Source organism: Cyrtonyx montezumae, unplaced genomic scaffold (assembly GCF_038088225.1).
Source record: "Cyrtonyx montezumae isolate F1298 unplaced genomic scaffold, pur_monq_1.0 scaffold_15, whole genome shotgun sequence".
Lineage (NCBI taxonomy): Eukaryota > Metazoa > Chordata > Aves > Galliformes > Odontophoridae > Cyrtonyx > Cyrtonyx montezumae.
In genome coordinates, this window is record NW_027071881.1 from 5,453,578 (window position 1) to 5,469,610 (window position 16,033).

Here is a 16,033-nt window from a genome sequence, read left to right on the forward strand (position 1 = left end):
GAAAAGGTAAATATTCGGGGTTGAGCTCAGTGTGAGCAGATGAAGTCAGCTGGGAGCTGAGGCAGCAGTTCTGTCCCAGCTGACGTTGGATATAAGCATCAGTACCCACTGTAAATCATGGTGTGTTCTTCGTCCTTCCTGTAGGTGTCTGTGTTGGAACTCAGCAGCAGATTTTAAACCTTCTGTTTCTGTCTAAAGCTTTTGTTCGGGCTCACATACATTGAATGACCTAATGAGGTCTTTGGTATCACCGGTGTTGTAAATGACGCAGTTCAAAGAAGCCCAAAATGAACAAATCATGTTTGTGAAAAAACTTGTTTCCGTTTGGGACACCCTGGGGCTTCAGGAGGTGAACTGCACTGAGACATGCTCTGTCAGCAGGTCATCAGACCTGCTTAATTTGTAGCGCTGGAAGTGGATTTAATGTAGAACGCCTTTGGCACCTCAGGAAAGGGATGAGTGGTTATCCTCCATTTGCCTTTTTTCCAGTTCTTTTGGTGAGTTGTAAGGGTTTAAAACCAGCTGAATGCTGTCAGTGTGACAGTGTAGAACCAGAAGGGAGGTTACGCTGTGATGGAACAGTGAAGCATTTTTTACAGCAGTCATTTCTATAAACGTGGAATGGATGTAACGATAAACTCCATGGATGTGAGTGCCAGGATGCTTTATGGAGCATAGTTGTCTTTCTGGTATTGTCCATTGACTTCTGATTTGTCATGGGAGCACTTGCCATAAACCTCTTTGTAAAATAACAATGCATTCCCATTCTTAACTTCCAAGCATTACATTTTGGATGGGGGAAGATGCTTTCTGCCATGGAATCAGTAAGGTTGGAAGAGACCTCTTAGAGACCTTGTTAAGTCAGCGTGAGCTGATTGATTTTTGTTGATTGAATGAAAGCTGATCTTACTTTTGATCCTGGTCAACTTCACTTTTGGGTTCTGCTTACAGTTCTTAGTGACTGTCCCCTTCTTTCATCGAAGCTTCTCCAGAAATAAAAGTGGAATTGTCCTCTGCTGACTGGGAACTATTTTTCTTTGACCATGGGCTTAAAGCATCAAAAACTGGACAATCTCACAGTCAGAGATTGTTACATAGGTGTGAAATGCCTTTTGCTGTCTTCCTGTGTTCTCTGAAGGAAACGGAGCACGTCAAGCTCCTCTCTCAGTGAGGAAAGGTGCCTTCATGGTTGCCTCTTCCAATTCTGCAGTCCCATACAAATGATACCTTCTACTGAAAAGTGTAAGGGACATTATCCAATGGTGGAACTCTTTCAGATATACCGTTGAAGCATGCCAGAGCACTTCTCTGTCAATAGCACTTACCATCACAGATCTTGTTATCTTCTGTGTTGCTGCCGTGGTGGACGAGAGGACTTTCCATTATTGGCTCTTTGTTTTTCAGATGTTGTGTTTAGTAATCTTAATGCAACACCAGGAGACGGTAACTGTACTGAACTGGGATTGTATTGAGTGCCATCAGATATTTCTGTTGCTGATTTATCACTGCATTTGTTAATAGATTTCTTTCTTCCCCCCCCTCCCCACCAGACCCTGATTTATTTTGGATCAGGATCTCCATGGCGCGTGAACCAGAACGTCATCTGAAATAGAAGGTCACTCTATTTTGAAGTGACTGCCTTTATCAAAATGGTTGGCAAACTCAAGCAGAACTTGCTATTGGCGTGCCTGGTGATCAGCTCAGTGACAGTGTTCTACTTGGGCCAACACGCCATGGAGTGCCACCACCGAATAGAGGAGCGCAGCCAGCCGGCACGGGTGGAGAGCGTGAGGAGCACGGTGAGAACTGGTTCGAGTGGAGGTGCAAATAAAACCTTTGCTTACAACAAAGACATGCCTTTAATATTTATTGGAGGAGTACCTCGGAGCGGCACGACGTTAATGCGTGCCATGCTTGATGCTCACCCGGATATTCGATGTGGAGAAGAGACGAGGGTAATCCCGCGAATTCTGGCAGTGAAGCAGATGTGGGCGAGGTCAAGCAAGGAGAAGATCCGGCTGGATGAAGCTGGAGTCACAGATGAGGTTCTGGACTCAGCCATGCAGGCGTTTTTATTGGAAATCATTGTGAAACATGGGGAGCCTGCGCCTTATTTGTGTAACAAAGACCCTTTTGCTCTAAAATCTTTAACTTATCTTGCTAGAATTTTCCCCAATGCCAAATTTCTTCTAATGGTACGGGATGGTCGTGCATCTGTGCATTCCATGATATCTAGAAAAGTCACAATAGCTGGGTTTGACCTCAACAGCTACAGAGACTGTTTGACCAAGTGGAATCGTGCCATAGAAACTATGTATAACCAGTGTATGGAGGTTGGCTTTGAAAGATGTATGCTGGTACATTATGAACAGCTTGTGTTGCATCCTGAGAGATGGATGAGAACTCTCTTAAAGTTCCTTCGCATCCCATGGAACCAAGCAGTGCTGCACCACGAAGAAATGATTGGAAAAGCTGGGGGTGTTTCTCTTTCCAAGTGAGTATGAGCATTCCTCTCTTATCTTTTGTTGTTCTGAAAGATAAAATGGGGCCTTTGGCATATGAATGACCAGTCAGAACTCAGTTCTTAAGCAGCTAGTGATGTCTTGGGAAGCTGATCTGCAGTGCTTTGCAGGCTCAGGTTTGCTCAGCTTTGCAGCTGTCCCTCTAACATATATGCATGGACCATACGTGTTAGCTCTTACTTGAAGATCAGTTTGATTTGAATTTGGACATCTCTCATCATCCTTTCCCCCAGTGGAGCTTTGCTTTTCCCTTTGCCCCAAAAGAAACTTAGACCATTTTGATCTAGGCTGGCACTGTTAGTCCTAGCAACATCACCCATGTGATTTCAGGAACTTAATTATTGCTGTCAATGCAAGAATGGCCTTTGAGGTGTATTTGCCAAGGACGTACTCTTCCAGGAAACTTGAGAAATGGTTCCAACAAAATAGAAAGCAGAATTGGCATGCTCCACTGTTGGCGTGTGCTCCTGAAAGGACAAGCACTGAATAAAATTAACCTTGTTGGAGGCAAATCTTAGTAGTCTGTCACACCATCTGTGCGTCTGACCTAACTACTTTCAGGAACAGAAATCCAGCTGTGCTTATGAAACGTATTTTTTTTTGGGGGGGGGTGTTGTTTGAGATGTGTATGCTTTGCTCTCCTTATTTATTTATTTTTTCATTTGTGGCTTATTTTTCTTGCTGCTGTTGCAGATCAGTCTGACAGATTACATGTCGTTTACAGTTCTGAAGTGTTGATTATATATTCTGGCAGTGAGAAATGCTCAGTTAAATCCCCTGACTTCTGTTTTTTACTATTCATCACTGACCAAGTGCGTTAGAGTAGCAGACACCTTGCTCAGCAAGCAGCATGGGTTGGGTTTTTAGCCAAACTTCTGAGAAATAAAAGTTGGAAGAGGGTTTCTATTTAGGGGAGTGACTTTTCGTTGTGTGGAGTTTTTAATATATTGTAAGGGGTTATGACTGGAAGCAGTGATGAATTGGTCGCTGCTATTGAGAAGGCATCCCAACCATATTTGTTTCTTTGCAGTCTCGTTTGTCAGCAGATGGAAGCCTTCAGATAGCGTTAACGTGGAGCAGCATGCTGCTGTACATCTCTGCAAGCTGTGTCTGTGCCTGCACTCTTCAGTTGTCTGTATCATGTTACTGCTTCAGTGGCAGCTGGGGGGGGAGCAAGCTGACTTTTACTGCCATAAATAGGCTCTGCCAAGTTCTGTTAAGTGTCCTGTAAAAACAGCCATGCAGAAGGCCATTTCTAGTAAATTATTGCTGCTTTACGGCTTACAGATTAGGGTTTGTAAAAATTAATGGGCCTCTAGACTATAAAACTCAGTAGCCTTATGGAATTCACACGGTTACAAGTAGTATTTCTTGCTGGATCTGGTGGATTGGGACGTGAGGAGTTGAGAATATTTGTTCACATCCCTAAAAGTTGGGAGAATGTAGTGCTGGAAGTAAAACGTGACTTCGGGAATGTTCTCGAATCAAACTTTGAAATTTCCTACTTAGAATCATAGAATCATTGAGGCATTAAGGTCAGAAAAATGCCTCTGAGATTGTGCAGCCCAACCACCGCCAGCACCACGGCCACCGAATGGAGTCATAGAATCATTAGGGCTGGAAGAGCCCTCCCTCTGAGGTCATATGGTCCAATTTGTCTTAAAGTATTCTTATTTTTTGGGGGGGGACCCTCAGTTCAGTTTGTTTACGGAATTGTTGATGCTTTTGTTATTTCTCGATGATACGTGGAAGTAATTTGTTATTTCAGGAGGATTTGGCAATAGGGGAAAGAGGGATTGTTAGTGTTATGTCTGTGGTGCTTCTATCTAATCAAACACCCTTGAAATACATGGCGAGATTTGTTTTCAGTTGCGAGAGGCCTTTATAATTTGATAATGATTGGAGTGACTCAGTCTTCAGAGGGCTGTGGGACAAGCAGTGCCTGTGAGGTTCTGTAACTCTGATTCGTGTAGTTAAGTGATGCTAATTGCAGTTGTGCAATGGGAGCACCGGGTTCCCCGTCTGGTTTTCTTGCAGCAGTTGTACCCCATTGGCATCTCCAGGTCCTCGCTGCCCCGGAGCACAGGGGGAAGCGCTGCCATGTGTCCAGGTCCTGGCCCAGCGCAGGGATGTGCCTGGGGAGCTGCTTTCTGGAAGGATCCTTCCTACGTAATTCACTGTGAGCTTCAAAAGCTGTGCCACGGCTTATCAGATTGTGACAGCTGATTGAAATACACCTCGCAGCACTTAGTTTTCCCTCTGTCAGGTTGCATTTGGCCCGTTCTCAGTTGCAGCCCAATTCCTTATGGCCTCAGGTGTTGAGTTCCAGGCTCAGGTTCAACTCTGCGTTGTTCTCTTGCAGCATAGAGTTTCCCTTGAGTTTTATCTGAGAATGCTCCACACCGCAGTGTGAATTTCACCTTCTTTCAGCTGAAGTTGCCAACTCCACAGCCTGGCTCCTTGCTTTCTCCCACCTGCCTTTCCAAAGGGCAGAGCTGGAGATGACCTTGGAGGTAATCTGGGGAAGTTCAAACCAGAGCTGTCTGTTACACACAGCTTTGTCTTCTCCTGGAGCCTGCTGCCATGTACTCCGAGCTGCTCTGTACCGATGTGTTAAAATCAGATTGCTCCAATTATATTGCTGTGTTACTGGAAGCAATCTGTATCTGAGTAGCCCAGCAGGGAAGGGAAGAGCTAGATGAAACCATTTCCCCATGTCCTGCAAGGTGTTGGATGGCCCCACGTGGGATGTCTGCAGGTGCTGGGGCTTTGGAAATTGGTCAAGTGCTTGTTGGCTTGGAATGCTTACAGACACTACGAGAAGGGGAGTGTCACTCTAAGGTCTTACGGTGATGCTGTCACCCAGTAACACAACGTGAATGTTTAAGCATGGATTTTTAAGCAGAGAAGGGGACTCCACCGCCTCTCTGGGCAGCCTGTGCCAGTGCTCCATCACCTGCACCGTGATCAGCACCCAAATGCTTCAGTTTGTGGCTCCTTCCCCTCGTCCTGTGACCACACACTGCTGAGAAGATGCTCTGTTGACAGCTGTGCGCGGCCTTAAAGCATGTTTCTTCTCCCCCACAGCTAAGCCAGCCACCGGGTGACTTGTAGAACTCTTCAGGATGTGAACCATCTCCATTTTCTCTTACTCCAAACTCAGCAACTCTTATGCAATAGTCTTAATAGCAGTGTTAGGACAGTTCGTACAGAAGAATCTGACTTCATGTCTTCCCCTGGCAGTCTGATTTAAGGAAACTGTTGGCTGTTGTTTTTCCCTCCTCTACATTTGCTCAGCAGTCCCTGATTACAGCTCACCCAGCCCCGCTCGCTGCTTTTCTACTTTACTTACTATTCCCCCTTCCTTGTTTGCCTCTCACTGCAAGGTTTTAAGGGTCTACACCACAGAATGAGCAGTAGTGCAGAACCTGTTGTTTGAAGTAATTGCCAGCGTGGCTGTTCTGATGGAGGAATGTGTTATGGCTGGGCTGCATGCTGTAACGAGGATTGTTAATACAGCTCTGGCATTTGCCTGCTAACTGAAAACAGCTGTGGTGACCACTGATGCAAAGAGCTGTCAACCCTTTAATAGCATTTTTACGAGGCTTATTGTGAAAATAGCTGTCTAGGCAAAATTACTTCAGAATATATTTTTAGTGAATACCTTTTTTTCGATTTATTGTAGGACAGTGGTGGAAGTAGATGCAGTCAGTGTTGCATGCTCCCAGCTGCTCTCAGAGCCCAGCCTGTTCCTGCAGTTGTGCCTGGAGCCTGGAGGTACTGGCCAGGCAGCATTTGCCATGTGCATACGCCATCAGATTTGCCAAGGCGTGCTGTGTTTTCTTGTTTTGCTTTGTTGTTACGTTTTCTCTTCTCCCCCCTGTTCTCTCTCTTCCCTCCATAGTCATCCTGAAGGATCTCCCCCAGTATCTATTGCATTTCTTCCCATGTGAAGTGAAAAGACAGTGAGGGATTTCAGCAGAAGGCCGAATGTGCAGTGATGTATTTCTGAGCGGGCACCGTGGAGCAGCTCTGCACAGCTGCCTGTCTGCCTCTCACCACTGGGAATTGTTTTGTGCTGAGCTTATTGTTACCAAGGATTGAAATGTCAGTGGGGCACAGCGTGCACATATTAAATGTGCTTTTGCTTCAGGACAAGATATCCATATGTGTATTAATTTAAGGACCTAGCTGCTGCACAGCACTTATTGCTTTGGGTTTCCAGTAAGCTGTTAGCCAAACCAGTCCCCTGCTTATCACAGCATCCTCCTTATTTTGTCCAGAGAAGTTGTGGGCTCCCATCTCTGGGGGTGGCCCAGGCCACGTGGGGGCAGCCAGCCCAGGCTGCAGTAAGGTCCTTTCCAACCAGTGCCGTTCTGTGATGGTACTTTAGATGGCCAAATTCGCAGTGTTGGTGGAGATGTCGGGCTCAGCTGAGAAGGAGCATTCTGACTTCAGGCTTCTTATCTCACAAACTGTTGGGAATATTTAAGGAGCATTTTTCTCAGAACGTTTTCTCACATTCTGCTGTGTAGCTGTGAAGAGTTAGCAGCCAGAGTGCTAATTTGAATCTCTGTATTCTCATGCTTTGTCTCATGCAGATGAGGTACTGGTGTTATCCTTTGTACTCTGCTTTTAATTTTGTTTTCTGCCGGGTAGAGCTTTTTGAGATTATAATTCTCGCAAGGCACACCCTACAAGATCCTACATCTGCATTGCTTGTGACATAAAGGTTCTCTGGGCACTCTGTGTACGCAGGTCTGATCTTAGCCTGCCTGAAAAGAAAGGTGAGCCTTGGCATCCAGAGTCCTTGTGTGCTTTGTCTGAGTTCAGAACAAAGCCTGAGAGTCTCGTGTTGCTCTGTGTGCTCTGAATGCTGCTGGCCTGTGTCAGAGGGGAGCATGGGAAGGACGTTTGGCATCTCCTAATCTAAAAGAAGCAAGGAACGTGGGAAAGCAAAGCAGTGCCAGATTTCTTCTTTTAAATAAGCAAAAGAATGGAAGAGCTCCACGCAACAAAAAGTGGGGTGCAAGAAGGAAAGCCTTGAGAGTGGTTGATTTAAATGAGCAGCTAACTATTTTATGGGCATGATGTATGTGACACTTAGGGTCGTTCACTGGCTTCCTTTAAGAACTGAGTGACACTTGATCAGTTAAAGTAATTATAAAAATTATGACAACAGCTATTGTCTGTGTCAGTTCCACTGGTCTTTCTATAAACATCTTCCATCTGAGTTTTATGCTAAGATGGTGTGATAGTCAAAAGTGCCTCTGGAAATGTTAGTTGTGTCCCATTAAAAAAAAGAAAAAGAGTCACAGTATGAGGGGAAGAATAAATGACACATGGGTTTTAATTTAGAATACGACTTTCAAGAGCAATTAAGACAGCAAGACAGCAAATGTGGGAGTAGTTCAGTGGGACAGCAGCTTTGTATGTAGGTGTGTGTGTACTTCTCACTTGCTAAGGGCTTGCTTCAGCTTCAGCACATCCTCTGTGAGAGTGTGTATCAGAAAGCACACGTGGATATTGTGCTAACCATTCTTATTTTAGCCTTGTGTAGTAAAACTTCCCACCAGCCCAGGAGAAATAGGAAATCTTGAGACAGAAGAGGAAGGGGAAAAAAAAAAGGCATTAAGGTTTTACGGCTAGTGAAGAAGCAAGTCGTGACTGGAGTGCAGAATATAACCTTCCCTTCTCCCTCTGCAGAGTTGAAAGATCTACTGACCAAGTCATCAAGCCAGTCAATGTGGAAGCACTGTCAAAGTGGGTTGGGAAGATCCCCGCTGATGTTCTGCAAGATATGCCAGTGATTGCACCCATGCTGGCAAAGCTGGGCTACGATCCATATGCCAATCCACCAAATTATGGGAAGCCAGATCAAAAAGTTGTGGAAAATACCAGAAGGGTAAGGCATTTTTGTGTACGATTTATTGACCAAGTGTATGCAAGCCCCAGGGTAAAAGATTCCTCAAGTCCACTTCCAATACTTCAGTACCCTCCTGGCTGTGGAGGGAAGAACCACAGCACTGAAGGTCCAGCTCCTGTTCATCCTCCATTTCACTCTTCCCTCCTCCCAGCCCCAGGCTCGTGTTGTGCTCTCTGCTGTGTGCAACTGAACCTCTTGAGAACCGTCCACATAGTCCTGGAAAAAAGCCCCATTATCGAACTTGATTCATGAGCTCAACTTCTTACTTGTAGGGTCTGGGATAAGCTCTTTCACAAAATTGTTCTCCCAGTGCACCATTGAATTTGCAGAGTGACCCGTGGAAAATAGCCCAGGATGACCAGAATATCAAATGTTCCAGTTCTTTGCCGTTCCTCTTTAGAACAAACAAAAGATGCTGGAAAGTCTGGTGCTGATTAACCTAAACATGAGGGTTTTAGCCTGAATTTAATGTAGCTGGGATTTGAATAGTTCAGCTATACAACTGTTTACCCCTGGAGGTATCCATTGAAAAGCTCATTACCATTGTTTGAAATAAGAATAATTAACTTTTCAGTTCTGTCCTTTTGAGAATGTATACTGTACTAAAAGGAGGTGACTTTTGCTGCTGCAGTAAAATCAGCACTGGAAGAATTGAATTAAACAATGTGAAAGGACCGTGTTTCACCAGTGTTCTGATATTTAGAAACGGGTTGGTACGCTTTGCTGAGAAGAAAATGGTGTTTTGTGTCATCTTGAAACATTTTGCATTCTCTTTTTAGGAGCCCTCTCCAAAAGTCTCATATAAAACAGTGATGCATCAGAGGATGGCAGGTTGACTGTCTTAATAGCTGTTAGCTCAGAGTGGAACATAAAATCTTCACGTACCTACGGATGCATGCTGGAAAGCAGTGACCTGGAGGAAAGATGACACTGTAATTCAATAATATAAAATGATAACCTCTTATAGATACAGCCTGAATATTTTTATGCTGTCAAGCTTCCTGGCCATCAGGCATCTTGCACAGAAACTGCCAAAGTGCCAGCCCTAAACCAAGCAAGTTTTGAAATAATATCCTGCTTGGTCAGTGGGAGCTGACTCATCCCTGGGAAATGCTTTGTTTGCTTTAGTTTCCCCATAACTTTTTTAATGTTTGGGGATGGGGGATATATTTCAAAACGAGTTTAAGGTGTTTGGGAGAAGCTGGAAGGGAGCTGTGGTGTGTCTGCCTTGTGCCCATCACAGGTGGCTCAGGGTGCCCTGGGAATGTCCACTTCTCTTTCTTGAACATATGCTCATTTATTTCTTGGGACTTCAGCTTAGAGAAGTTGTTGTCAGTGTTTGTAAAACACTTTCTAGTTTTGATCTTGCTGTCTTAATTTCTTCACCTGGGATAGCTTTTCAGAGTGTTGTACTCCGTGTATTGCTGGAGATGAAGCTGTCCAAATAAAATATTTCCAGCTACTTTTCAGTCATAATAATCTATATAAATCTTGCAAGCAATTGTTCATTGCCTCACTTTTTGGGAAGCAGCTCTATTATATTTGTATTTTGTGGTCTCTGAGAACTTTAAACGGAGCGCAGAGCTCAAACTTTATTCATTGAAAACAGATTTTAAAGAAGTTTAGACTTCTAAAGCCCAACAGTACTGTGTTAGTAGGTAACCCCTTAGTGTGACTAACTTGGACTAACGCTGAGCTGTCTGACTTCTGCTTCTCTCTGCTAATGTCATTGTTTCAGAATCAGTTCAGGGTGGTGTGAGCTGGCACTTGGGGTGAAAGAAGCTGCTTCAGTCTGGCTAACAGAAAGCAGGAGTTGTGGGGAAGGAGTGTTGGTTTTGGTTTTGGAGATGGGGAAGGAGTTGTTCTGTTTTTTGGGGGGTATGTAATGCTGGTGTGAATTTGAGTGTGGAAGTTGCGGCAGCAGGGTGGAAGCCCAGCAGCACTGAGATTACTGGCAGGGGAGATGGTGGCCCCACCTAAATAGAGATGGAGCAGCACTGGGTCACCTAGTTCATTGCTCTTAGCAGTGCTAAAGAGGCAGGGCTTCTCCCGTTGTTAAACAGAGCTCTTGTGTCATACAATTAAGAACAGTTTTATACTGTACATACAAAAACATACAGATAAGGGGGATGAAAAATACAAAAACCAGACAGGATGCAAAACAAACTCACAGCCAGAAAACCTGTTGAATGCAAGCAGCTCAGGGCTCTGTGTCTACTCGTAGGGCAGTTCTGGGAGCGTGCTGTGCAGTTGTAGAAGATTTAAAAGATTCCAGACTTGAGCTGCAAGATGTCTTTGTTCTGTGATGCTGTGATTGAATACTACTTGCATTGATGCACTGATACCATATCGTGCCAGCTGAGGTAACTGCACTGAGCAAAATCTGTCACTCCTTGGAAAGGCTGCAGATGGGATTAATGCTCAATAGTGAAAGTACTGTCAGTAACTTCAGAGCTGCTGCTGCTGGTGGCTGAACCAACAGTGTGAAGTGTGCTCTGAGTGTGATAGGGCTATTACTGGAGAAAATGGAAGGGAAGGGCTAGCGTGATGCTGGTTGTATCCCCTCAGCTTTCCATGCAGTTAAATCCTGTGGTTTTTTTACTTTCCTCCCCTTCTGTCCCCCTTCTGGTGACTTACATGTGTACAGGTCTAAGTATTTTTTCCCTTCAGTCCGGAAATAAAATGATGATTCTCAGCATTCAGGGGGCAGTGCTCGTGGAGGAATTTCTGTGTGCTTGCAGGTAATGTAAGGAGAGTAACGACCTCTGCTGAACTTGAATTGGTTCTGATCTGGGACACCGAGGGCTTGGGTTGGTATTCCATGCTCCTGTAACGCAGCACAAAAACATGAAGATGTAACTGGTATCTGTGCTCTTTGCCACGTTAATTCTGGTTTTGTTTTAGGAAGTAAGACAGCCTGAAGCTTACTCCATCTCTTTGCATGTTGGTCTCCAGCATACAGTGGTGTGGCCGATGGTGTCTTACAGAGTGTCTGTGCTTCTGGAGTACAAATCTAACAGATTTCTTGGATGTTCTCACCAAGCCATTAACTTTGTTTGCTTTTTGTTAGGCCTGGCAGTATTATCCTGTGTGACACTCCTTGTCTCAGCGGAGGAGCTTAGGGCAGAGGTGGAGCTCTGAGTAACTCCATGCTGTTGGCTCTCAGCAAAAGGCACTCAATGTTTGCTGGTCTGTTAACTTAGTTACAATAATTGCAAGGGCAAATAATTACAGATACAAACCTGACCACTTTTTCCTAGAATTTAACCAATTCTACACCCTGAACGTGGAGGAAACCAGCATCTTGTTGCTGAAGTCAGCGTTCCTATGTGAGTGAAGCAGAACATGCAAACACATTGCCTGAACTGGAAGCCCAGTCACTGTATGCTGAAATACAGCAGTAGAATCACACCACGTAGGCAGAGTCTGACCTGTCCTTGTCAGTGAGATGGGGTTGGTGTGGCAGCAGTGTCAGAATACCCCAGAAGTGGAAGGACAGCTCGTAGCCTGACTTGTGCCCAGCAGAAGCTGGCGTGTTGTTATGTTATGCTTGGCCTCACACTTTCCTTTCACATCTGCAATGGATTACATCAGATTTTCTTTGGCACACGCTTCCCTCTGAATGAGTTTGAACACTAGGAATACATATTCCAGTCATTTATTTTGTGAGGCTGCGATGCTTGCCCTGGAGAGGTGGAGGGACGGAAATGTACAGAACTATGGAAGAAGTTATGGTTTTCATCATGGCTGTTTTAAGTATACGTTGCTTATTCTAATCGCATCCGAAAGCTGTGGTCTGTCTCTGTTTTATGTTCTGTTGATGATATTTTCTGCAGTGACATCTACAGGAGAACAGATGTCTATAAACTCCCGTTTTATGCCCATATTAAATCCCGAGGAAATGCCTCTTGCTGTTAAGTGTCAAGATGTCCAGGATGAACATGATTTCAGGACTTGGATTCTGTCTTTAAAACCCCAGATGCAGTCTGTGACGTGGAGTGTGAAGTGAGTCTGTGCTGCTGCATAATGACTTGCGTTGTCAAATGTAAGTCCTTGTAGAGGTGTGCTGTAATGACAGGCTGCTCAGGTTGCCTAGGGAGAAAAAAGCCCTTCTTCTCTATTTGTGCTGGTTAAGGTAAGTGTAAAGTCATTGGGCTTTTTGAGTACTCTCTGATATTAAAGCTAAATAATTGTGGGATTTATTTTGGTAGGTTTTAGGGCTACCGGAGGAGCATAGTTCCTCAGTGTCCTTTCTCTTTGCTTAATAGCATGTTCAGTGGGTACTGCTTCCAGCCTGGACATTCCCAGCTGCATTGCTTTTCTCTGGAGTTAAGTCTTTTCCTTTTTGATTTGTTTTTTACTGACTCCACAGATGTGTGATTATGAAGGCGTAAACAAGGTAGGAAGTTAGGTCGGGCTGCAGACGTGCAGTGTCCTGCCTGAAATCTTCTCCCTTGCTTCGTAGGCTGCACTTCTCAGAGTTCGTTCTTCCATTCTCTGAGCCTTCCTTGCACGTTTCTAAGGGTATTCTCAGACAACTGAATGTGTTGCTTTTTTCTGAGTCTTTTTGAGAGCAGAAGTGCATTCAGTGCATCTATAAGAATGTTTTTGGATTATTATTTCAAATAGAACAGCTTGAATAATACAAACAGCAAACAACAGTCTGACTCGGGCTTCAGACTGTTTCCCCCTTCCCTTTGGAAACCCATGTGGGCTTGCAAAATAATTCCCTTAGAAATAGCAAGCACATCTCTATTTTACTGAACTCTTGCTTGGAATGGAAACCATTCCAATATTCTGCTTCAGCCGCTGCACTGCCGCGCTCCAAGTAACGCATTGTAGAGTTCGAAACTGGTCTGAAAAGAACTCTGAATCTGAAACCTCTTAATTTCTTTGGCTGCAGACGGAGTCATTGTTCTTTGAGTTTCTGGATTGCAGTCGATCCCTGGTTGTTCATTCAGAAGGGACCACTTGCCATTTCTGGAACCACTTTAAACTAGTTTGTATGTGGTCTCAATCCTGACAAAACCAGAATTCTCCATAGTATTGGTTTTGAATGAGAATGACATACAGTTGTCTTAAGCCTAATCTAGCTGCAGCTTCTCAGCTTTGTCATGGTTCAGAGTTGGCTATTGTAGGTTCTGATGTGGAATGGAGATATTTTATGTCGGTATAATCAAATGCCCCTGAAACATCTTCTTACTTTCCCAGGCTACAACATTAGTGTCATTTTTCTTAATGATGCTGTTGGATCAATACCTTTGACTTCGCACTATTGATGCTTACTAGGAGTAAAAGGGCTTTTAGAGCAGAGATAACAGTATGTATTTCATATATGCATCTATATTAGAATTAAATCGTATTTGCAGCAGAATAAAAGAGAAACAGACCTCCAAAGTGAAAAATGTGGGTTTGGTTGCTTCTCTTGGAACAAACCACAACACAGAGTCGTCATCAGTATTACTGTTTTTAAAAATGCTCAGATGACAACTGCAGTGGCTTCTGATGGATGTGAAGTGCAGGCTGTGTGCTCCTTCCAGCTCTGGCATGGGTCTGACAACGGATCGCGTTTCCCAGTGAGCTTTGCCCAGGCTCTTCTGTAGCATTTTGGTGTGATGATTTTGTTGATTTGCAATGCCCACTTCTGCTCTCCAGAACACAGCCTGCATCTTAACGCTCTGGTTAGGAGCCTAAAATATTAAACACTCTTCTTCATTTCTAACTATTCATTGTGTTATCTAGGCTCCATAAGCCACGCACTGAATTTTTGACTGGTGTGGCTTTCATTAAGGTTAATGACCATATCCCCAAAATGAACATAAATGAAGGCTTTGCCCATCACTGAGTCAGTCTTTCTATGAGATATCAGTGTAAAAATTCCTACCCTGATGTTGGGATGGGTTGTTAGGAGGTGTTTAGCCTAGTGATAAAGAGCAAGGAGAGCTTGCAGCTCCTTTGTCCCTGCCACATGAGTCATGCACGAGGTTTAATGCTGCAGATGTGCTTTGGGGTGAGCAGTCTCACAGGCAGGAAATTCAGAGCTGACACAGCAGCTGTGGGCCACTGCAGGGCACCAACCAAATGGTCTTAAGGCCCTGGGCATCTGTTTGGAGCAAAGCAGGGGAAATGGGTGTGAACAGCATGCCTCGAGCTCCTGAACTGTCTTCCTTTGAAGCAGCTTGCAAACCAGGCATCTCAGCCGAGGTTCGAGTAGCTCCATTTCCATATGGCTTTGTGGGATTGTTAAGTGTGTTTGTGGATTTCGATTGTGTGCAATTACAGCCACCCAAAATCACTGATGTGGGGGTGTTCAGCAGAAAGGATGGTGGTAAAGCTCCTCTGTTCTATTCCACTTATTTTTGTCAAATCCAGAATCTTTTCTTCTTCCTTTGGAATGTATTGCAGTTTAATCTCAGAAGCAAACAGCTTTTAAGGAGCATCCTTTAGAGAGAAGACAACACACGGCCAGTTTATTTCCTCGTTGGTCAGGTAGTGGGAACAGTTTTTTGGCGTGGCTCTTGGTGTGGCTGTTCACTGCTCACTCGTTCTCCAAGCGGTGTCTCAGTAGTGATGTCGTGCTGAAAAAGGTGGGGAACTGTGGTCATGACAAACTGTCATAGAGTCAGGCTGGTGGTGAGGCTGCAGCTGTAGGAATTCATGAGCTAGGAGTTGCTGGTTGGAACTTTGTGACAGACCTGGATGTGAAAATTTAGGGATGGATGTGTGTGAAGTGGGGCAGAAGGAGATGCTGAGTGTCGACCATTTCAACTGAAGCTGTTGTTAGCTTTCCCAGGCGTGGTGGTAGCTGCATTTGTTGAAGAGTGGGACTTCTGTCTGTATGAGTGACATACCAGTACCTATGTGATATTTGTCACATTTGGAAACTGCAAAAATAAGAAAAAAAATACATGTTTGAGACCTGGAAGTTCCCAGGCAATCTGATTTATCATTGCTGAGTACTAATAACCCAGAATAAGCCTTAATATGTTTAATGAGCTCTTCAGTGTTTCAGAAATCAATGAGTGCTGGCTTTGAATAGTAAACTATTATTATATTTTTCTTCTCCAGGTCTTCAAAGGTGAATTTCAGCTTCCTGACTTTCTTAAAGAAGTGCCACAGGTACAGTGCTCAGTTCATTTTCCTTCCTGTGGGGATAGCAGTGAGAAAGCAGTCCCATGAACACTCGATGCTTCTGATTTTCTGTTGGATTTTAAAAGAAGGGGTGAACAGCTTTTCCATGGGATTGCATCTCTGTTACTCCCAGTCTTTCACTCAGCACTCCTAAGGCTTTTTTGAATGCTTGTTTCATTCTGGTGTTAGTAGTACAGGGCCTGCAGTCCTCAACGGACTCAGGGTGCCATGAAACTAGAGGTGTTCTCATGTATATTTTCTCATGTAAACCAAACAGTTCTTTGTAGAGGAACGTCACCTTTTGTTGTTTTGCACTGAAAGGTTTAAAGCAAATATAGCACAGACAGTGGAGAGAAATAATGAGGATTTAAAAGGAAAAAAGCAGTGCAGCTGTATGTGGCAATACAAACAAAAAAGATCATTTGTGCAAGCTGTTAATTGATGCTAAATGTCC

The 16,033-nt window shown here is 44.3% G+C and overlaps 1 protein-coding gene and 1 long non-coding RNA gene across 5 annotated transcripts in view; one reads left to right on the forward strand and one right to left on the reverse strand.

Annotated features, from left to right (window-relative positions):
* The window catches only part of LOC136045758 (uncharacterized), a 152,821-nt gene that overhangs the window by 7,782 nt on the left and 129,006 nt on the right, over positions 1 to 16,033 (reverse strand). The window lies entirely within an intron of this gene.
* Positions 1 to 16,033, forward strand: part of TPST1 (tyrosylprotein sulfotransferase 1) — a 150,107-nt gene that overhangs the window by 4,830 nt on the left and 129,244 nt on the right. For all 4 annotated transcript variants that reach the window (XM_065731849.1, XM_065731848.1, XM_065731846.1 and 1 more), the window contains exons 2-4: positions 1,551 to 2,494; positions 8,229 to 8,427; positions 15,517 to 15,567. In XM_065731849.1, the coding sequence (XP_065587921.1) occupies positions 1,650 to 2,494; positions 8,229 to 8,427; positions 15,517 to 15,567 (1,095 nt within the window). In that variant the 5' untranslated portion in view covers positions 1,551 to 1,649. The remainder of the gene's footprint in view (positions 1 to 1,550; positions 2,495 to 8,228; positions 8,428 to 15,516; positions 15,568 to 16,033) is intronic.